Here is a 23,076-nt window from a genome sequence, read left to right as displayed (position 1 = left end):
CAAATAAAGCAAATATGCTAATATTATTATTAGGCAATTATGCTAACCCGTTTTGGAACACGTAATAACAGATGACTAAGTGAAATTCTTAAATATCCAAAAAAAAAATTTTCCAAATGTTTGGATTAATTTAGCCGTACGTTTTATTGACTTTTTAAAGTGTCCCAAAATACAAGTTTTTCTTTCAAAACTGCTTTTGTATTTTTTTAGTCAATGAAAAAGAAATGTTTGTTGGTTTATTTTAATGAACAAAATGCAGGGTAAAACAAAAAGTGTGTCACCCTCATGCGCGAATCACCCATATCAATAAATCAAATCAAAAAGTATGCAACAAATAAACTGTTCTGATATCACCCCCCACAACAAAACCCTAGATTCGCCACTGGCCAGAATATACCTTTTAGAGCTTGGGTAATAGGTATAATTAGTACAATATTTAAATGGACACTTAATTTTGTACTGGTAATGACCAAGTACAATAGATATGGAATCATTGGACAAACGGATGTCTGTTTTGTGTCACAACAAGTACTCAATAGTGGCACTCGACACGATGGGAAATGGATCAAACCTTTTACCTGTAATTCTTGCATTATATATTACCGTCGAAATAAGTTTCATTGTAAGTAATTCCTTAAAAAAACGGTATACCAAAAACAAACAAAAATGTTCGTTAAGAGCGCTTCTAGATTCAGGTTCACCAACTTTGTTTGTGATTCAGTGGATGAGTCTTGGATTTCGGTGCACAAATGTCGTTTAAAGGCAATTCGAAGGGACAGAACCACACTGAGCTTCAATGGAACTGTGAATAAACTAGTCACTAACATTCGAGTACACGCTCAAATATTCAAGCGGGGCAATGGGTATATGCCGTGGCTCTACAATATCACAATCGATGGCTGTCGATTCTTGCGGAAGCCATACGAAGCGCCGGTAGTACTTGTTTTTAATCTATTTAAACAATTTTCCAACTTTAATTTCACGTGCCCCTATCAGGTAAGTTACTCGTATTACTTGCAATCATAGAAATAGTGTATTTAAAGTAAATATTTTACAGGGTCCAGTATACGTAATGGGGTTTCACCTCATAGGAGAGCAGATTCCAGTGCCGCTTCCTTCAGGGGAGTACCTAATACTAATAAAGTGGTACACTAATAAGGTACTTATAATTTCTACAGCAATATATTTTTCGTTTGAAGAGAATTTATCATAAAGCTTATATGGTTTAATAATTTTTTCTTTTACTTAATATACGAATAACGCAATCTGTTCATTTAAATTACCAAAAAGGCATTTACTACTTTGTATTCAGATGATGAGATGCGAAAAAGCTAAGGTCTCACGAAAATAAACGCAAATTTAATGGATACGAAGAGGGGTTATAAATGCCCATTGGAAAATTAAAATTGAGACATGAATTCTGTATTTCTGTCTCGTTCAGCAGAAAAATGTGAAAACTAATTACTGATGGAGGAAAACTTTGATAAGAATTAACCGAATTATTAATGCATTTATTACTGATTACTAAGCCGTCATTGATTATCTTGTTCAACTGAACGCGGCCAAAACAAGACTATTCCAGAATGCTAGGAAACTACCTCGCAATATTTTGAACTTTAAACGTCAACATAACGGTTAAAGGCATAAATTAGGGTTTCCAAATAGCTAAGTCAAAAGTTAATAACACATGGAGCCACTTAAATATTGCATTTAGTTTTTGTTTTGTTTATTTGGACTATATAAATTTTTTGTGATCACCATTAAACCAATAATTTCTAATTGAAAAATAATTACTTTGTTAAATATTAAAACTACTATATTATATTGTCATTAAATACTGTTTTAAATGAATGCCGAATCGGTTTAGTACAATGTTGTCAAAGCTGGTTGCAAGTCTTCTCTTCGCAGGGCTCCTCATCAATGCCCTAGTCTTAAATGTAAAAAGTTGTTAGGTCCAGTTTTAATTTGGTGGCTAACAAACTTGTTCTACCTACAGGACGCAGTTGTCTTCAAGTTTACAAATTTTGTTTGCCTGAGCCATAATCAGTCATGGTTTGTCTTCCATTATTGTCGTCTTAAGGCCATCAGTCGTAATAGGGTCCTCCTCAACGTAAAAGGCACTATTCTGCACCCGGCCTATGATATTAATATTCATGTCCAGATTTTTAAAAGGGCAAACGGATTTAAGCCTTGGTTAATTAATGCAACAGTCGATGGGTGTCGCTTTATGCGGAAGAACTACAACCCCATTTTAGGAATAATTTTTGATCTCTTCCAAGATTTCTCCAACATAAATCACTCATGCCCATTTGTTGTAAGTATAAAACTGCTTTTATATTTCAAATTGTCATGTCCCCATCACAGGGTCTACAATTCGTAAAGGATTTTTATCTGAGGCCAGAAAGATTGAAGTTGCCATTTCCAACCGGAGAATACATGTTATTTCTTCAGTGGTCCTTCGACAAAAAACCCCAATTCGATACAAATGTCAGTTTTTCTTATATGGAAGATCTTTTGAACAGAAACTAAGATTTATGACAATCTACTGACAAAGTATCATTCGAACTAAAATGATCTTACATTCGACAAAATATATGTATACTAAAATGAACACATTCTTTTTTTATATATGCATCTATTGACCAGTTAGCGGAAAGATATAGCTCTCCTAAATTTGCAGCTATTACAAAGTCTTTTTTCCTAAAAATTGAAAAATATTTCAACATTCTCTATAAAAAAAAGATAGTTTTTTTGTGTCAGATATGGTATGTTTTTTTTATAACGGATGTTATGTTGTAATTATTTTGTTGAATGTTTTTGTACTGCGCAGCACCTGTGTAATGCTTTTGGCGCCGGAAGCAGTCGACCACTTTTTATTTGACAAAATCTCATAAAAACGAGAAAGAAAGGTAGCTTCGGCAAAGCAATGCTTTTATACCCTCACAAAATATGATATGGGTCGTCCAAAGATCATAAAATCAACCAAGGCATAAACGATTTTCTGGATCTTTTTCTTGACCTAGATCTGATTCAAAACGATTGGGAAATATCTATGTTAAAGCCTTTTAAGTTGTGTAAATTACGTTTTTAGAATCTATAGCCTTTATCCATACTTTTCCATCGTTTTAAAAAAATGTAAATACTTATCGAAAGTGTAATAATAGTAAACTATAAATGTTGAGCAGTACATTTAACTTTCGACATAAGTAAATTTGTTGTAGTTTTAATATAGAGGTTTGCACAACGTGGCGAGTAAGCGAGTTGCATGATAATTTTTTTTATGTCGGTCGATTTTAACAATAATTGTCGCCCTAACCTAACTTACCGATTTGGTCCAAATTAGTTATTGTCACCGTTAAGAAAAATATCTGAAAGGGAAGAAAATTACATAATACTTTTATTAGAATCATGAAACTTGTAGAACAAATACCTTAAATTCCAAACCGTATTACTAAGATTTTTCCAATCCTAAAAACCAGGTCTTGTAGTCGCCTGAAGAGGCGCTAATGTATCTCCTATTGACAGTGGTATACAAACACAAGAGACCACAACCAAGCCGCAATCGAAAGATAAACAAAACCAACTGCTCGCCCCAAAAGAATACAACGAACTTATGAGGCAAGCTACCAATTTTAGGCATATGAAATCGACATCACTATGGACGGCAGTCCATGTAGTGACGAAGCGCACCAGGAGAGTGTGCGAAGGCGACTACTATTATATAGCCGCAAAATTGAAAATCTGCTGTGATAGTCCGATCGTAATGAGTAATACACCAATCGAAAGGTATTGCAAAAACTTAAAGGATTGCATACCAAGACTTTAAGAAAATCAATTGGCTTGGGAGAGAGAGCGGTGAAAGTGAAAAAATGAAAATTTCGAAATTTGGAGCTGTTGGGGCCGGTGGGGATAAATGCCCCCTCGCAATGTTTTAGTTGTGTTCCTATTGAAAATACCCGTCGAATGAGGGGTCATATGATAAAATCCGTTCAAAAGTTATAGCCAAAATAAGATTTTCTTCTTCTTCCCAAAATGAAAATTTAATTCTGTTTGTCAGTTTGTCCACTTGTCCAAAATATGCTTTTTAAGTTCTGAAAATTTGATATGACGTTCATCACGTCGATATAAAAAACTTTTGTTCTACCACTTTTGGAAAAACCCGCTAGTTTAGCGGGAAAACAGCTATAAATAGCTAAAATTCGGAAAGCCGTAACTTCTATACTACTAAAGCTACAGACTTGTGCTGCGTCTCGTTTGAAAGGTATTTTTAAATGCTATAAACGCCTTCTATATGCAATTTGTGTAAATGTAATAGTTAAAAATATATGAACAAAAGAAAATTTGTTTAAACTTTTTTTTTTAGCTTTTTTTTAATTTTCTCAAAAACGGCTCTAACGATTTTCCATACAACTTTAAACTGTATAGCCCTTGAGATTCCTTAAATTTTGGTATATACCATGTTTATGTAAAAAATCGCGTTTAAAAGTTATTCAGAAACGAAAATAGCCACTTTTGCCAGCTCAGAACAACTAACGCTCCCTGAGTATTGAATTTTGTGGAACGGTATCCGAACTGTATTTTAGGGTCATGGAATCAGTAAATTTGCACTTAAGAGTTCCATATAGGAATCTTTTGTTCTACGACTTTTGGAAAAAGCCGCTACTTTAGCAGGAAAAAGCTAAAAATAGCTAAATTTCGTTAGTTTGTAAGTTCTACACTACTAAAGGTACAGACATGTGCCATACCTCGTTTAAAAGGTATTTTGAAATACTTTTTAACTTAATTTGTTTAAATACAATGGCTTACAAATTATGATTGACCAATTTAAATTTAAATGTATATATTAGCTCCTATGAGAGCAAATGTAAACAAACAAAAACTTCTGATATCAAATAAAAACACCTCTTAACGAGGTAAAAAACTAGTGACGATCGCACCTTCAACATACAAAAGTTCTGATATCAACATTTGTGACGAAAAATTATTACACTCGTCATTAAATAGACTTTCTAATATTTTTTTATTCGGCACGCTGCAATAGAAAATGCCTGTGAAGGGAAAAAGGCTGGAATAGTCTGCTAGGGCGGGCCGAATGAGAAAAGATTAGAAAGTCTATTTAATGACGAGTGTAATAATTTTTCGTCACAAATGTTGATATCAGAACTTTTGTATGTTGAAGGTGCGATCGTCACTAGTTTTCTACCTCGTTAAGAGGTGTTTTGATTTGATAGGTGAAGAAGCCCAAAGCGATGGTACAAAGAACCAGAATCCGGCGAGCGCCCAGTTACAGATTTAGATTTAGATACAGATACTTTTGAGTGATCTCTTTGGCTTCTAACGTAAGCGGGAATTCTCGAGGTCAGCCACTTTTGCCATGAGACGGCCAGCTAGCCCCTCCCACAGCCCCCTCGCCACATGCATAGCTGCCTGTATTCTCCATTCTCGGACACTCTAGACCGCCATTTACTCTCATCTAAGACCAAGCTCTGTCCGGTTTTTCTTTTGCTTTTTGCCCGCAGTGCATTTGTATCTCTGTCGATGTGGCGGCTGCTTCTGGTGTGTGGTTTTACTTAATTTACTTTACTGTTATGTTTTTGCTTTCCGCTCGTTAGGCAAGCCAGGCAGTCCAAGACAGGCGATGCAGTCGCTCCATCGACTTGTGTATCTGTCAGATACTTTTCGGCTGGTTCTGAGTGCAACCATCGTGTCGTCATACACTTGAACTTTTTGGGTGTGCACCGCCCAACACCGTTTCATAACCAATCTGTTTATAATAAGAAAATAAAAATAAATCGCCAGCGAAATGCCAAAGTTTAATGCCAAACTGATTTCTAAACAAACAACTTATTGCAGTTCTCTCGTCTTTCGAGTTATTACTACACTACACAATTTGGTTGTGGTCAAATGTGGCAAGGTGTTGTGGGTTCCCCGATTATGCAATCACATTTTACCACCAGTTGCCATTATCAACTCACATAAAAAATATTAGTTCAGGCTCAAATCAATAACGATTTTTGTTCAGGTTTATGGGGGTATTAGCTATATGGCTTTGATTTTTATTGGAGAGTTTCGGAAAGAGCTAACGACCCGCCCATAAACAAAGAAGGCTCTTTGTGCTCCATTGACACAGTTTGCAGTTTATGAAGTTTTATTTATCTTGGTCCCATATATGCCAGTGATTGGGTCTGATGTCAGACCTTCTAATCGAGGCCCCAACGAATAGCAGTGACCCCAATACGCGTAATCCTTTGTAATGGATAATAACTTGGCTGTTGATGGATATCAGAAATACCACTTTAGTGGTTTATCAAACTAGCTGATGTACAAATGTTAGTTCCAAGTAAAATCAATATTAATTCTTTTCTAAACAAACTATTAACTTTTTTCCTCCCAAAGTTTGGGAAGCATTGACGGCATTGACAGTCGAGAGTAAGCAGATGCTTTTGACAACTTCAATATACGGGAATAAACCGAGAGGGATCACTGTTTGCTCTGGCGAGGGATAAGGTGCTGAAAGGGGGACTGATGCGACTGGGGCTGAGACAAAAGGCGTGAAGCCTAAACCGATGATAAGTGTCTATAATGTCTATGAATATCCGGCTGCAGGCAGACTCGAAGAGCCCGCCACAGCCCAAAGTAGTAGACAAACAATGTCAGCCAAAGGATCCGCTCTTGTGAGAGGGGAGCCAGGGCTCCGTGGCGGCGATAAAGGGTAAGGAACCATAATGACAACATGACATGCAAAGTTTTGTCAAAGCCCAGACAGGCAAACAATGTTCGAGTTGTTGGAAGCGAGTGAGGATGCGGATGATGGCAGAGATGAGGATGAGCTCCCTCTGGCAGGCATAAGTAGCCAGGGCGGCTGGATGCGGGCCTTAATCAACTCACGGAGTGGGGGTGGCCTTTGTCATCATTTTGCATTTCTTACATTTTTGTTTAGCACGTTATATGAATAACTAATTGAGGGCCGTACACCACAACACGTACGAAAGGTATTCGAGGCAGGAATGTGGGCATGCACTAAGAGAAACAGGCAGCTAATTGGGTAGATTCGGGATTATTAATTGCATTACTTCTGTAAAAGCTTTTTTGGCAAACAATATTAGTTGGTGAGAATCCGAATATCAGCCAGATGGACACATTTTAATCAGAAATGTTTCAGTACCTTACTAAATTTAAATAACAATTAAGTTCACTAATCAATCATTTTTTAAATGATTCCTCATAACTTTACTCCGTACTTAAGACCTTTTCACTGTGCAAGGCTTCCATTAGATACATCTCCGCGAGAAAAAAGCACATAGCCTCTTGAGGGCGGGCGTTCGTGGCAGAGCCGACAAACCATGACTGGGCATAACAACCAGCCACCGACTACCAACAACCAACTGCACACTGAAATCTCGGATCCATGAAGAAGTGGAGTAGGACAGCAGCAGCAGCAGAAGCAGAAGTATCGGGCCAGTTCAGCTTTGGATCTTCGATTCTTGGCTCTGTGGGCTGAACTGGTAGCAGATTTCCTTCTTTCTTTTTCATTTGCTTCTTTTTTTCGCCAGTCCAGGGCTGAGTCATCCTCAAGTCGGCAGTCGGCTGCCAGTGTTTTGCATTAGGCCAAGTTCGATGACTAAGCAGACTTGATTTCAGGTTCTCCCTTCGCGGCCGGCCGGCATAACTTCAATGTGACCGCATCTTCAGCGTGATTGCTGGCCTGCCAGACCGAGCAGATGTTGTCATGTCCATGTGGTCATACGAGTGTGGGGAGCACTTGAACTTGGTCGTAGGTTTGGGTCAATGAATTCGAGGCTAAGGATTGACAGTGCCACAGGAATTTGTAGAGACTTAAAATAATTTTGCAGTTGGATCACTATTTAGGGTTTGAAACCATAGAGTATGTACTCTATGAGTTACGATACAATCGATCAATTTATACCAAATTAAAACCATCATAATGAAGTCGTAAAAAACTAGTATATCTCGAAGTAGGAGTATATGATCAAAAGACACTAGTAAGCATGAGCAGATCGACCCTTTTGTTGATGCAGATCAAAGATATATTTATATTCGAACGTTTAGGGTCATAAACGTTGCCAACTGTAAACTAATATTACGAGTATGTTACCCTCAGAAAAGGAAATGCATTACTTAAACGTGAAAATTAAAAAACGTATGGGATTAGCCATATTTATGGCAAAAAAAAAGAGAAAACCCAAAATATAGAAGCGAAATAAAATGTGATTACCCAAGGGAAACGCAAATACATCCCAGTTTGAGAGCCACTGCTTACTGCTAACTGGCGATTTTTGTAATTACGAGTGATTTCCCCTGCGAATCGTTACCGTATGGCCTATAATTTAGCTAGTTTTCTCAATTTGCTCGGCCACTTCCCGCAGATCCAGTTTTTCAATTGCAATCAATTCTTAGTTTCCATTTCATTCGTATTCAAAGTTCAGCGTCTCCCTCTCCTATAGATACATTGATTCACAGATACTGCACACTCACAATTACAAATAGAATTCAATGAGTAGAATCAGCACAATGATCGTGCAAAATTAATTTTCCTTTAAACTACTTTTGTGGTGCTGTCGATCTCTAATTCTTGTTTTTGTGTTCACTCGGTCTTTTTTTTTGCCTTTTGTGTTTCGCAACTGAAGTGGAACAATTTTGTTTCGCTTTTGCGTTTATTGGGGCGATCGATTTTTGCCGGTTTATAGCTTGACTTTTCACTTGCGATCAAAATCGATAAGGAATTTTTTATTACAGATCAGTTCTGCGCTTGGGTGACTTAAAAACTGAAGAGGGCATACAAAAATGGGTAGTATAATGTTGTATTTAAAGGGATCAACAAATTTAAAATTATATCCGGTAATAGTGATTTATTTAAAATTTAAGATATTGAAGAAAATACTTTTTTTTCAAACGAAGGTGTTACAACAGAGAAATTAAGAGCCTTTTTTCGACCGCAGTTCATCAAAGTTCAAAGTAGACCTTGAAAACGTATCGGACTTCAGCCTACTTTAACTTTCAATTGCGCACGAAGAAACGACCCAAAACGGTTTAAATTGTCTCTCATCCAATCTAGTTATTACATCTGTTAACTGCAACTTATAGGTTTCGCAGCGGTCCCCACGTCCGCCCCCAGCAGCCCCACATAAAGCATGCAAATAATTTTGCTCTCATACCTTGAGCGACCAACGAAGCATGCAAGTCTAGCTCGGCTGCTGATCCCCTTTTCTTCATCCCAAACATCCGTACCCTCTTTTCTCACACGCATTACACCCTCAGAAGGCAAAACTTTACAACAATTGTCGGGGGAGCGCCATCTGGCGGTGGGCAGTGTGATGCGGAGTGCATGTGAACAATAGAGTTATGCAGTATTGTATCATGGACTTCATTTTTATCTGATACCAACATAGTTTGGATTTGCAGTGAAAAAAATACATTTTTGTTTGGTATACTGCAACTGTCAAAAATCATCATAAATCTTAAGACCCATCACAGATTGCAGGTCTACGAATTAAATTTGAAGGTTAGATCAGTCTTATGAATCTTAGTTTTATCCAAATATTTTTAATCTGTATAAAAATTTCGACTAAACGTATATTTTTCTGTGTAGATATTTTCATATTCCATCTTATTTTTTAATTTGTGGTTCGCTGCGGTCGCGTAATCAGGGTGTAACAATTACGCGTTTTGAATTGCTCCGATGTCCGGGGCGGGGGAGACCCACAGATACGGGGGGTTGCAGAGATACTCGTACGAATTCGCGAATGTCGGGTTGGCTCAGAGGCTCTGCCGCGCCCTCTCACGTCTCACATGTTGGTCGTGCTTTTCTGCTCTCAGCGGCGAATAGGCGAAAAAATTTTCGAGCGCTGAAATCTAATACTGCCGACAGGTGACGGGCTCTGGCTTAATACTTTTGTATTAGATTCTTAGTTAATTTCTGTTTTGTGGTTACGCTTCGCCTTCGATTGCCGGGCTTCATGGCTAATTAAACGTCGCTCGTCAATGCATAATAATTCAGCATCGGTTATGTACTGCGAGGATTGTAGTTTCGGTGCCCCAATGAATTATCCACATAAACAAAATAATTCACAAAGCGCTTCGGAAAATGCGAACTAAATTTGTTTTAGAATGCCATTTTCGATGGCGATAATAATAAGTTTAGATTATTTGGGTGTGGCTTTTACGGCCACCTACAAAATGGCCCAGCCCAGAAGAATTCCAACGGAATTTGTGTTTAATGTGGGTACTTATAAGCAAATTGGTCAAATGGCATTTTCAAATGTGTTTGCCAAATTGATGAAAAATTGAATTAAATTGTGGTAAAAGGCGGGCTGTAAATTGCAGTAATATATTGGGGGTTTTGTGGGTAAGTGAGGAATGTAATTTAAGCTCCACTTAAAAATTATCGGGGAAAAATAAATATTCTTGTAGCCACTTTCGTGCTTAAGATTGACAATAACGAGTTTTTCAATAACTATCGCAATCAAGATATAAACACACTAGGACCGTAGTTATCAAACTAATCTAAGTTTACAAACATCAATACTCATATGAACAATCCCAATAAATAGTAACCGATTGATCACAGCCCACCAAATTGAGTCTTGCAGAAACTCGAAAGCCAAGAAATAAAACAAACAATATTTCATTCGGAGACTAACCTTGGAGGCAACCGAAATCGTTCTATCAGGCAATCCCACACTGAATGCCGAGATCAAAGCGATCGGGGACCAGAGATGACAACGAATAAGGCAATCATTCATTTAGCTGCCTGCCAAAGTCACTGCTAGACACTGCAGATACATATCTCGCTGCTCACAGAGATGCTAACGAATCGAAGCCACTAACAATATACAACAAGATGCAAAGACAAAGGCTCGAGGCAATCAATGCAAGGCTGGGCGAGAAATTATTAAAAGCTAACGGAAGAAAAAGCTGGCAGCAAAGTGTTACAAATGAAGGAAATCAAAATGGTAAAACCGAAAAACGCCTACGCCATCGCCAAGGCATTTCAACTGTAACTAAAAATGCATTTTCATTCTCATCCACAGAACGCAAAAATTTGTTTGCCTATAAATAAAATATGAGAGAAAAGATATTCTTCTAAGGTGGCGCTTGATGTAATCCCCAATAAATATGGACAATGTTTAGATAAAATCACAAAAAAGCTCCTAAATTAGTAATTGTTGCAAACTTGAAAATTATTATTGAATACATGGGCAATCTGAAAATTGTATAAAGGGTGGATGGCTTTTAAAAATAACGGCCATTACTTTGCACTGCGTTTGTTTCTGTGTAAACATTGATGAAATTTCTTGTGCAGGAACAGGAGTTTGCTGGGAAATGGGGGAGCCCGTCAGCTAAGCATAGATCATTTCACAAGTTATTTTTAAAAGAAAGCGCAAAGCAGGCGGTTGGCTGTACCTATGCCCAAGGCTATTGTATCTGGTGGATGCGTTTAGAATCTCTGCACGCCTGTTTGTGCCAGCTCTCTATATTTTTTTGCCCCTTTATAGGATTTCCTCTGTATGGGCTGGCTGTCATTTTGATTTCGCCCGACATGTGCAATGCCTTTTATCTGGTTGCAGTTTGCGTATCTTGTATCTTGTAGCTGGTATCTTTCGCTGCCTATAGTGTGTGCGTATCTGTTCGTGTAACCATAACGCTTTGTTGAAAGCAGACAAGTCTCGAGTTGAGTTCAGGCGGCGACTCAACACAGCTTGCATGTCAAATTAATTTCATTCAATTTAAATGCAATTTGACGCTGTTTCACTCGGTGCACTCACTGAGCTGACTCTCTGATCTATAAGTATCTGTATCTGGCAGGTATGCCAGCGCCTGTACACTTAGTATACAGAGTATCTCATAGCTGCTGATTCAACGTTAATGATGCAATGCGCCGTGTGAGACGGCAAACTGTGCGTTTTATTTTGATGCCTTTTGATTAACGACCCTTGGCTAACATTTTTGCGCGATTGAGTGGATGTCGGGGACTTTGTTTATAATATACATAAACATGGGCGTAGCCTGGGGGAGGTTTTAGGGATGGAGCCCCCCTCGCGGATACAATCCTGTACAAAGCATGGTGTTAAAAATAGTGATACACAAAATGTATTCTGAAAACCGGCCTTTGCTAAAATCTGTCTACGCAACTGTTTAAAAACACATATGTGTCCAGCTTACCTTTTGAAATTCCTTGACTGAGTGGAATATTGGTTAAAGTGTTACTCGTTGGGATCTGTAAGCAGAAACATAGTACATACATAAAACATATATTTACGAAGTTACATTAAAATATTGATACTTAACAATTAATACTTAACAATTAAACAAAAAAGCAAAACAAGCAAGCAACTTAAAATTAAAATGTATGACAAAAATGTAATATTTGTATTGTTTTCTTGGTTAAATTAGCTTGAGTTAAGACTGATGATTTAAGATAAAACAAATGTCCCAACTATTCTTAATGCTATTCTCTTCTTATGCCTGGTCGCTAACCGGACTAACTTAACTGTTCCATTTCCAAAGGGTCAACAAACATTATCATACGAATTTCTCATTGTTCAGCTAAAAACAAATCGCCAAGAAAGTTTGCTGTTTCTTTGCTAGAAAACGGTTGTTAAAAACTCTTTACACTTAGCTGTGAATTTGAAAGTTCTAAATATCCTCGAACTCAGATATATGAAAGTAAGTCAACGCAATGATCACGATCATTGAGATAAAAACAAGCAAGTTCATTGTAGTTGTGATACTTTTTTAGATAACGCGCTTTATATAATTTCTAAATAATAATTTCTTTTTATATTATTAACCTCTAATGATTTAGCAGTTTAAATTTAATTATACATTCACCTAATTGCCACTCGCTCTGATGTTTGCTCTATTTTTTGGCAACACAAATAATCACCAACAAAATTTAAAAACGTTTATCGCTTTGAATTGTATAATGACAAAACCATCAATCTTTAAAATTTATTTCATTTCAGAGTTATGACCACATACGTAGATATTATAAAATTACAAAATTATAAGACGCGAAAAATATATTAAAAAGGAAAACAGTCAAATTGATTATGTCTGAGCACAAAATGGAGAAAACCCTCAAATCAGTTGTCAGCGCGAATGGATTATTAAAACCTTTAACCACAATCGTTAATTCATGATTTTTTTAAACAGTTTTGTATAAAATAAAATTATGCTAATCATTAGTCTGTGCTGATTGAAAATTAGCCTTTGCTATTTTATATCAGTGCGGTTTATTTTGCTAGCAATTCAAGGTCAAATTTTATGTTTATAGAGCATGTTTAATTTATAATTATTTTTAAAAGATGACGATGCGGCACTTTGGCCCTGAGATGAAAAATGCTAGTTTGGAAAATGTAGGCGGCATTATACTTTTATTTTCATTTGTGCATTTAGTATTCAGATATATATAAAGAATGAGGTTTATATTTATCTTATTTGTGTCACATTTTCGGTTCAAATATATACATGTTAATCATACGCCCCCTTGGCCGTGAACTGAAAGCTTCGCAAAATAAGAGAAAAGCAGACAAGGAAAAATTTATTTCATTCATTGGCCAAAATGTAAATATAAGTCTGCTCGTATTTTTGCAGCTGGCCTCGCCGTGGCATTTTTGTCTTCGCTCACTGGTCTCAGTTCGTTTCTGAGTAAACAGTTTCGCACTTTTCGTTTTCCATTTTGAGTTTAATTAATAAATTGTATTTATGTTTGCCCCTATGGATGGATTGTTTACAATTCCAAAATGCTGAGACGCAGTTCTCAATACGTCGAAAAATACATGCCATGGATAAGCACATTTCACACTTAATTCCGTCGAAGATTGAGGGGAAATGCTTTTATTTTCGTCTAAAAATTAATACAGTAAAATTTCTCCGCGCAGAAGTTCTTTGTGCGCATTCAAAAATTTAAACGTTTTTTAAATTTTATTATAATAATATTATGGAAAAAACAGTGGAATACATCATTTTATTTATATTTTTGTATTTTATTTTTTATGCGCTTATTAGGCGTTAATAAATAGCTGCAGGACACAAAGTTTACCAAAGGAGAATATAATATTAAATGAAAGGTAAACATGGATGTAAGTGTCTTGATTTGGAGATGATTTCCATCACTCTATTTTATGAGTACTATAATTTAACCTAATTATTACATTTATTGAGTACTCACCACCAATGCCCGATTTCCCATTTATGGTCTAGTTTTATTTAATGTTCCTGCTTATTTTGCCAAATTCAAAGGCTAACCACTTGCCATCCATCCACTTGGCCGTATAATTTACGTCTCTTCTATAATTTATGTACATGCATAATGAATTAGGGCAAGGTCTAGCCAGGATGGAGATTCTATAGCCTCATCTATAGCCAAACCGATTACTAAGCGCAATTAGCATTTTTATATAATTTCGGAGTGGAGTTCGAATTTGCCGGACTGAAAAGAACAGGTTATGCTAACGCGCCCATACTTTAGTTTTATTGCATAATAAAACGCCAAATTTTGTCGACAATTTTGCTACCCAAAACGCCCAAAAGCTTATGTAAACGTTACGCTGTAAACAGCATTAGCAGTTTGGCAATGTTCAGAAGCTTCTCATCTGAAATGAATCAGATCGTTCGCTTCATTTATTCAGCTAAACAATCAATGAACGCGGATTGCTTTGGTTGGCAGTAAACAGCTGCACTGTATTATGAACAAAAGTATTTGCGGCATTTTGTCATCTTCTAAGCATTTGAATGGTTTATTTAATTTTAGCCATAAGGCACTGTTTGCAGTCAGGAACAATAACCCAGCGATGACATAAGCGAGCTATTTAAATGGTGATTTTCGATTAAAAAGAAATAAAGAAATCAAGATGTGGCAACATTATATTCAGTTTAATTTTATTTTTCTAGTTTTTTGCCTTGCCGTTGCCTCGTTAGGTTTGCTGCTGTGTCCCTGGCACTAATAGAAGAAGACAAAAGTTTGCATGTTTCGTTATTGATGTATTTTCTGCATTATATTGCAAAATGCAAAACAATAGAGTACCGTGAAATCCGCCGCACACACGAGCAGAAATGATAATTGGAGGCAAGCAACAATTGTTAGTTGCAATTGCAACACTCGGAACGCACGCACAGGTTATGCGCATTTTTGGCTTTGTTCGCTGCTAATTTTCTCTTAATTACACTTTTTTGTTTTCTTGCTAATTTCCTGCATTCAATACCCCAGCGGTTCGTTGGAATTAGTAATCTCGGATTTCGGAGAAGTTCGATTTTATTTTTGGGGATGTTCGAGGCTTCCCTGGAACTAAGTAACTAATTGTGATACGGTTCAAAACATATTTCATTTTTTCTTTTTTTCATTGGGGTACAAACTAGGAAGTTATGGTAACCTAGTCCGCAGTTACATTTTTTAAGGGGAAGTGTGCATATATTTAGAAAGTCACCATAAGCTAAGTTCTGTGTCGCCCTATCAGCTAATAGACAGATATAGCCCGTGTCACCATAATAAGCCGTGTTTACGGCTCTCCGCATTTCGATGACTTTGCAACAGACTCGATAAGTCGAATGCTGCAACATTGTTGTATTATTGGACGATGCGGTTGCTGATGTTATTGTTATTGTCGTTTCTGTAGCCACAGTCATTACGGTTGGATGTTTATTTTCTGCCATCATTGGTTTTTCGGTTGTTTTGACTGTTATGCTACGACCATTATCATCATCACCAACCATCAGTTCGGGGGCTGCACGAACCTCCACAGAGATACTCAGTTTATTATGCTGACGGGTTATTGAACCCTTGCCGAAAGTGATTGTTAAAAGCGGAGATGATCGCCATGAAGAGAGAGAGGACTGGGAGATGAGGAGCAGATGGGAAATGTAAGATGAAGCCGGAGCTTAATGGTTTCCATTGTTAAGTTGTGCTCATCCTGGTAGCATCTTGTTTTGGCTTCAAGTCTGCGCCTTATTCAAACCAATTTACAAAGCGATAGTCTCGAAGAATTTTATTTAAGAAAACAATATAAAACGCTTTACTGTGTTAACCAATTTTAAATAGATCTCAATTTGCTCATGTCTCCATTACATTTCTACTGGACAGCGCCGCCTAGCGGCAGGTAGTGAAACCACTGACTACGCAATGCTATTTATTTAAGTTAATCCTAACATTCAAAAACAACATTTCGATATGTATGATTTTTGTTGTGTTTACAAAAAAAAATCAATTGAATTATACACTGCAACAAAATTTTCAAAAATGTTTTCGACTTGTTTCAATTTTTAATATTAGAAGTATTCAAAAATATTACAATAACCAATTTGCCTTTCTTTTTAAAAGCACACTTTTATTGAACTTAAACATTTTGCAAAAGAACATTCAACTAAGCCCAAAAAAGTCAAAAAAGTGTTCCTCTCTTTTTTCGTTGGTACATTTTGTTTTCTTTTTTGTTAAGAGAGGAAGAGCGAAAAAAAATAAATTAGTGGCCCGAACCAACGAGCCGAGCAAAATACAGAACCGGAAGTTCACAGAAGTTGACAGTTGATCATTCGTACATCCAAGCCATAAACAACAGCAGCTATTCTCTTTTTTTTTATAGCTCAGCCAAATCAGTCAGGCATATAGAACATTGACATATCGGGTGAGATCGCAGCATGCCAGAGGGAAAAAATGGGTTGGGAAATGGAGGAGGGGCCAGAAAGGAAAGGCATATCGATATGCAAAAACCACAAATTAAGAGAGACCCCCTTTCACCCTTTTCCACACACGAAAGCGGAACTCGGTTGGTTGGACGGTAACCTAAGACAACATGAAGCGAAAGAAGAAAAAATCAGCAAAATACCCACCAAGACGTAGACGAAAGCGCATAAGTTTCCGTTGACCGTTAATTAAAGCCACAAAAGACAGTAGCATGGCCTAAAATAGGCGCACACACTGGTAAACAGAAAGAAATTCAATTTTTTGAACTTTTCGCCAACTTCGTGAAATAAAATCTGTATCGTGCTTTGAAATTTTTCATAATATTTGAATTTATCTGAAAAATACTAATTCTATTAATTCTATAGTTAAATCTTACACTCCCTACTCCAATTCAACAAAAAAGTCAGAAACATTCATTCTTGTATAATAAGATTTATTTAAATATTTAAATATCAAAAGGAATCACGGTCGTTTTAACCCCACCCTTCATAACCAAGGAGAGCGAAAACTTGATAGCGCCTTGACACAGCTGTAAAACAGATGCAAAGCCAAAATGGAGCAGCACGCGCTCTAATTTGTCCAAAAGAAATAAAAAGAAATCGGGAGCAAACGTTGGGGATAAAAAGGCGTTGGGGACTTTAATGTGGATAAAGGGGAGTGTGCAAGGCTCGGCAACGTCTATCAAGGTTGCATCAATCTTGCGTCGGCGGCGCCGCTAACTGTTTGATTAAAGATCACTCGCCGTTCACTTCTAGCCGTAATGTTAGTTGCAGCTGCCAATGTAACGAATTTCTAGTACCCTAATGCTAAAAATTTTTTAAATTTAAATAAGACAAAAAAATAAAATAAGAAATTCATACTGTTCATTATAATACAAAATAATTTTAATATGGCATATTTTTACACATGTAATTTACAACAATGTAAAAACCAAATAAATTTGCATATGGTACCAATTCCTCGATCTTTTATAGCTCCTTAGATCCTTTTTTGTTCAAATAGATAGCCTAAATAGCCTATTAGTGAACTTCGAAAGCTATATACACCTCACAGAGTCCGAAAATATAAATTCTCTCTCTTTGTCAAACATAAAAAGGAATATAAGTGGAAAGGGTATGCAAAACGATTTGCGGCAGCTGTGCACAATTTATGTTCGATATTGCACAGCCGGCAGCAAATCTGCAACAGCAGCCCGGCAAAAAAAAAAAAGCTGAAAAGAGAGTTGAGTTGAACATTGAACGTTGAACGTTGTTTTGGCCGCAAGAGATGTCAGCTGCTGATGCTGCAGCGGTTATTTTACTGGGATACTGATGGTGGCAACGGCCAAGCCACATAGCGTTTGCAACATAACACGCATATGGAGGAGAAATTGTGCCAATTTGTTTGTTGCTTTTGTTGCAGCAGGCAAAGGCAAAAGGCAAACCACAAAGCGACAACCGACAAGCGACAAGAAGTGTCTATATGGCGGCATTATTGATGATGACAGAAATGTGTCGTTGTTGGAAAAGCATTTTCTATGCGCAGCTGTGCCAGAAATGCATTTGAAGCCGTTCGCTCTCTTGCCATGAACCTCCGATCGGGTCCAGGCTCCAAGTCAGACCTCAAGTTCACTGGTTGAAAGGAGACCACAACTTCCAGGAACCACACTGGAAAAAATATAATCGAAATCGTCCAACAAATTCGCTATTTCTCGAACAACCATTCTCTATAACAACCATTATTTCAGTTTAAGCCACTTTACAGTTTGAAAGGTATATGTCTTAGAGATCATATGGAGATAAATAATAAAGAATAAATGTGTTCTTAGGAGCAATTTGTACCTAATAAACCGAAGACTTAATAATATTTTTTTCTCTGTGCAAGCTCAGCAACCAGTTGTTGATTAAACTAAATGCGCCTTGAGGATCGCGCGAACTTCTCCTCTCACTCTTTTTCGATGGGCAATATTTATGCCATGCATTAATTTTCATGTCTAAAAGAGTTTAAGGCGTAGAGCCGGAATGACCTTGTGCGTAAATTTTAATCAGCACATCCTTAAAAAAAGTAAGAGACTGGTTTGGTCAGGCAGGCTGATGATGATGATGATCCGTGATTCGTGACTCACCCGCCCAGCCAGCTCAGGTTATTGCCGAGTTAAGATCTTTGCATGCGGAAGATGCGCAAAAGGGAAGACGACCCAGCATCACTTTGATGGACAGACACAATTGGGTTACAGGAGAATGAGTTCCGTCCGTGGTCGTCGCAATGGCAACTATGCGGTATATGATATCATCTCGAGAAATTCTTTGGAATCCAGAAACGAGCGAACAAATTTTAGCTATAAGCCAAGACGCCCACAGTCGCCCGTCAACCGCAAAAGAACGTCGTCGTCATTGTCATCTTCATCATCGTCATCAGATACGGATACAGATTTAGCAATGCGATACAAAAATTAGCAAATTGTTATTTTTATAATTTTATTGAAACGCCAACGAGCCAAAAAAAAAGTGCCAGAAAGCAAATGGCAAGAGCCAAACAAAAGACAAAAGCTCACGATTCAGAGCCAAAAATTATGCAAATACCAACGAAACACAAACAAACAAAGATACATCTGAAAATTAACATTATAATCTTTACTTCTTCGGTTCTCATATTTTTAAGTGTGTTTTCTGTATCTCACACGTCTCTTATGGGATTTAGCCCAGTTTATAGAATGGTGCACGTCTGTTTCCGACTTTCGTATGCGCATTCATGCAGATTATTCGGTTCTCCATTCATATTACTCAAATCATTCATGCGAGCTTCGCATTTCCATTTCCACATTCTTTGACTGCTCATTTTTCAATTTGCAATAATTGATTGATGAAATTTGAACAAAATAACAGTTTTTTTGTATATTATAATTACTATAGCATTTGTGAAAGTTTAAAGCATTTGTATTTAAAAAGACTCAATATTTTCTGACTAGTGGCATAAAAATAATTTAAAATATTATTTAAATTTAGTTTTTTGTTATTTAACATTATTATAAATATGTCGCCATTAAGTCCGTTACTCGCAGAATAAGAAGGACCGTTCAGATATCCTTAAGAATGCAAACTAGAAAGTTGGGACTTAACACTCGGACCATTTATGTGATTCGTGTGTAAGCTAGTTTCAATGTTAAACCATGTAATGTTTTTAGGTTTTATACAACGTATTATAAACATCTATGTAAATATTATCATTTTTAATAAAGTACCTTATAATGTTCATTGTGCAACAAAACTTCTCTTTTTGGAATCTGAACAGAAGAAACCAAGCATTGTGTCACCTTGCACATCAATTTTCTAAGCACAAGCCGAGTTCCCAAAAGAGTAGAATAAAAAAATGGGGATATACAGTGTTCAAAATAACCAAAATTCGCCGGCATTTAATTTAAATGGAAGAAATCTAAAGTCAAAATAGTGTAGTGATACTAAAAAGTAAGTGGATAAAAGAGAAAAACTTTCTTTTCTATCAGAGAATCATATCGAAACCACTTTTCTCGAAAAATGCATCCCACCAGCGGAGATTGCCATCGGGCCACATTTTTCCAAATTTGAATTTATCAATTTCATCTACAGGAAAACGCATTTAATTCTCCGACATGGCCTTATATAATCCTCTAACCTCAGCAAACTCGCGGGCACTTGATGCTTGGCAAATGAGTGGGACTATTCCACAACCACAAAAAATATTATTATTTTTATTACAACGACGCCAAGAAATATGCGTGGGAATTGAGTTGAGAAAATTTCATGATTATAATATACCCAGGCAAAGCAGTAGCAATAATAACAACGAGAAAACTGAAAAACGTAAACACAAAGCCATGGCTGGAGGAAACAAATGAAGTCGAACAATTTTGCTACTGTTTGTACCGAAGTGAGTGTAAAGTGCCACCTGAAGTGGCTCTGCCGAGACCGAAGATTCAAAGAGGCCAAGACACTGAAGAGTAGCAGAGTCATCAGCGCGTTTTGCGGTCGTCATCATCATCATCGAGGTACAACCTCCTCCTAACCCCACACAATTATTCCTGGAGGTGTGCTGCCTCCCCTGCCACATAATCTTATTTCTATTCCTTTGCCCTGGAGACTTGACCGTGAAATATTATATTTCATGGGCATGCATATTTTATATTTTAATTAGGACTTTTATTACAATGCAAATGAACTCAGGAGCCCAACGGGAGATAAACTTAATAAAAGGTAAGAAGGTTTGTTAGGCTTGTATTATAGCTCCCCAATTTGCAATTTTTTTTTTCTTTTCTCTTTTGTAATAATTAATTTTTAACTTGGAATTATACTACCTGCATTCCATTCATTAATGTATCTCCAAAAATGAAGAGAAACATATTTTCTAACGATATATTCCCAAAACATAGGCGACAATATGATTTGGTATTTTTTTTACAAAGAGGTGGGCATTTCAATGTCTCAGGTAAAAAATAATGTTCGTTAAAAAAATTTAGAAATTTACCTTCAGTATTTCATTAAAGATATTGAAATAAAAACTGCTAAAATGGTTGATTGCTATGTCCTAAAAATAAATCATATATCAGCCGATATCTTAAAAACGTGACCGTTTGAAAATGCTTTTTTCTTCTATTTTTAAACATATGCCTTTCCAAAAATGCCTTTAAAAAAATAAATAATTGCTATTACTTAAAAATTTGTAGACAAAACTTACGTTAACTTAAAACGTTTTTTAAAATTTGTTACCGTTTCTCCTCTTTGTTTCCTGAACATGTTCTGTAAAGAAAAAGCTCTTCGGTGGCTTGTTAAACCCAGCTAATACAAGGAAAAGGGCTTTGACAACATTAAATGGTATCCAATTCTAGGAAAAAGTTTATTGTTTGTTTTCATACTCGTTCGCTTTGGAAATCGGTTTCTTACGATTATGTCTTCAAGTCTGAAAGACAAAAAAAGAATAACCCAAAAATTGACTTTGAAAGAGTGCAAAACTCAAGTGAAAGAATCAAAACTCAAAAAGAAGAATTCAAATATGGCTTGCTATTCAAACGTCTAAGATATACATACAATTAACAATACGTTTGTTAGCTTCTCCAACCTGTCCCCATGTCCATCAAACTTTTCTTCAGATTTGACTTGAAGTTAACTTTCAAAACAAGTGTCCCCTAAGTCGAAAAATTATTATGCATACCATAATATTCATCGAAGTAATCTAAAAGTATACCTGTGAATATGTCATTTATTTTATGAATAATTTGACGACTTTTAAATGCTTTACTCGTAAATTAATAGAAAGTCTATTTTGAGTTTGTTCGCTTAAAGAGATTGGATCGGGGTTAAGTTAAGGAAGGGGGCAGTATTATTGACCTGCTGAGCGTTTTACGATTTGAGAAAGACCCATATCTTGGGGATTGACATAAAAGATATGTTTAACCAAAAGACGATAAGTCGAAAAAAATTTAAATCAAATGGCAATTTGAGAAATATAAAGTTTATATGAATACATACTTCAGCAATACCGAGCGATTAATCTAACCGTAATTTTGATGATTATTATGTGAAATTATTTGTTCTTTATTGGAAGTTTGGTCTCTTTTCTGTTTGCAGGCGAATTCCGATTATCAACGGAAATATTTAAAGCAAAGCGCCATAAATCCCAAGATGTCTCGGCGCCAATCGGAAAATACAAAAACAGAATAAAAATACGCTTTTTCCAATTTTTAGCTCCATTTTCTCTGAGTTTTCACTTCGAAGAAACGGGAAGAATTCCTGTCTGGCTGAGCTCTCTACAAATATCTCGGATATACGTGTGAATATATATAGCTTACATATACGTATATATATTTATATAGAACCTATTTTCATCTAATTTTTTCATTTCTATCCACATGCCTTGCTCTATTTCTGTGAGGCGCATTTTTAGCGCTGTATTCGTCGCCGTATTCTTCTTTCTATAACTCAATTTTCATTGCATTTTCTTACTCCTCACTTTTTCTCTTTTATCTATTTGGCTTCTTTTCGAATTTCAGTTTTTATGGTTTTTTATTTGGCCTGCTCTATTTCTGTGCACATTGTTTTCGTTTGCGCTTGTCTGGCAAACATTAAAAACCCAAATAAAAGCTTTTCCCCATTTTATAGTTCGGGGCAGCCTTAACATTTATATCTTCTTTTCTTCCATTTCACTAATTTAAATTGTACGCTCTATAAAATTTTTCGATTTCATTAACCATAAATTATCGAGAATCTAGAAAACCCGTGATCTCTGAACTGGCGCTATGCCATTAAAATGGATAACATTAAATTCGGCTTGAAATTTTTGGCGATAAAGTCGAAGATCTGATTCATATTCGAATTTTTAATCCGAGGGTCTAAAAATTCAGATATATAAACAAGGCACAGTTCCCT

General features: G+C 36.5%; 3 protein-coding genes across 6 annotated transcripts in view; 2 read left to right on the top strand and 1 right to left on the bottom strand.

Moving 5' to 3' along the window:
• The window catches only part of smash (smallish), a 60,820-nt gene that overhangs the window by 24,449 nt on the left and 13,295 nt on the right, over positions 1 to 23,076 (bottom strand). For all 4 annotated transcript variants that reach the window (XM_044394744.2, XM_070217236.1, XM_070217237.1 and 1 more), the window contains 2 exons: positions 12,184 to 12,238; positions 3,326 to 3,368 (listed from right to left, as the gene is read on the bottom strand). The gene's annotated coding sequence lies outside the window, so the exon portion shown is untranslated. The remainder of the gene's footprint in view (positions 1 to 3,325; positions 3,369 to 12,183; positions 12,239 to 23,076) is intronic.
• Positions 667 to 1,284, top strand: LOC108066063 (uncharacterized). Its single transcript, XM_017154405.3, has 2 exons — positions 667 to 996; positions 1,058 to 1,284. Exons 1-2 carry the CDS (start codon positions 667 to 669, stop codon positions 1,211 to 1,213), a joined length of 486 nt encoding a protein of 161 aa, XP_017009894.3. The 3' UTR covers positions 1,214 to 1,284.
• LOC108066097 (uncharacterized) lies at positions 1,414 to 2,529 on the top strand. The gene is made up of 3 exons (XM_070216561.1): positions 1,414 to 1,422; positions 1,868 to 2,314; positions 2,365 to 2,529. Exons 1-3 carry the CDS (start codon positions 1,414 to 1,416, stop codon positions 2,527 to 2,529), a joined length of 621 nt encoding a protein of 206 aa, XP_070072662.1.

Source organism: Drosophila takahashii, chromosome 3R (genome assembly GCF_030179915.1).
Source record: "Drosophila takahashii strain IR98-3 E-12201 chromosome 3R, DtakHiC1v2, whole genome shotgun sequence".
NCBI classification, from domain to species: domain Eukaryota; kingdom Metazoa; phylum Arthropoda; class Insecta; order Diptera; family Drosophilidae; genus Drosophila; species Drosophila takahashii.
The sequence above is the reverse complement of the archived record's forward strand: the minus strand, read 5'-3'. Positions and strand labels throughout refer to the sequence as shown.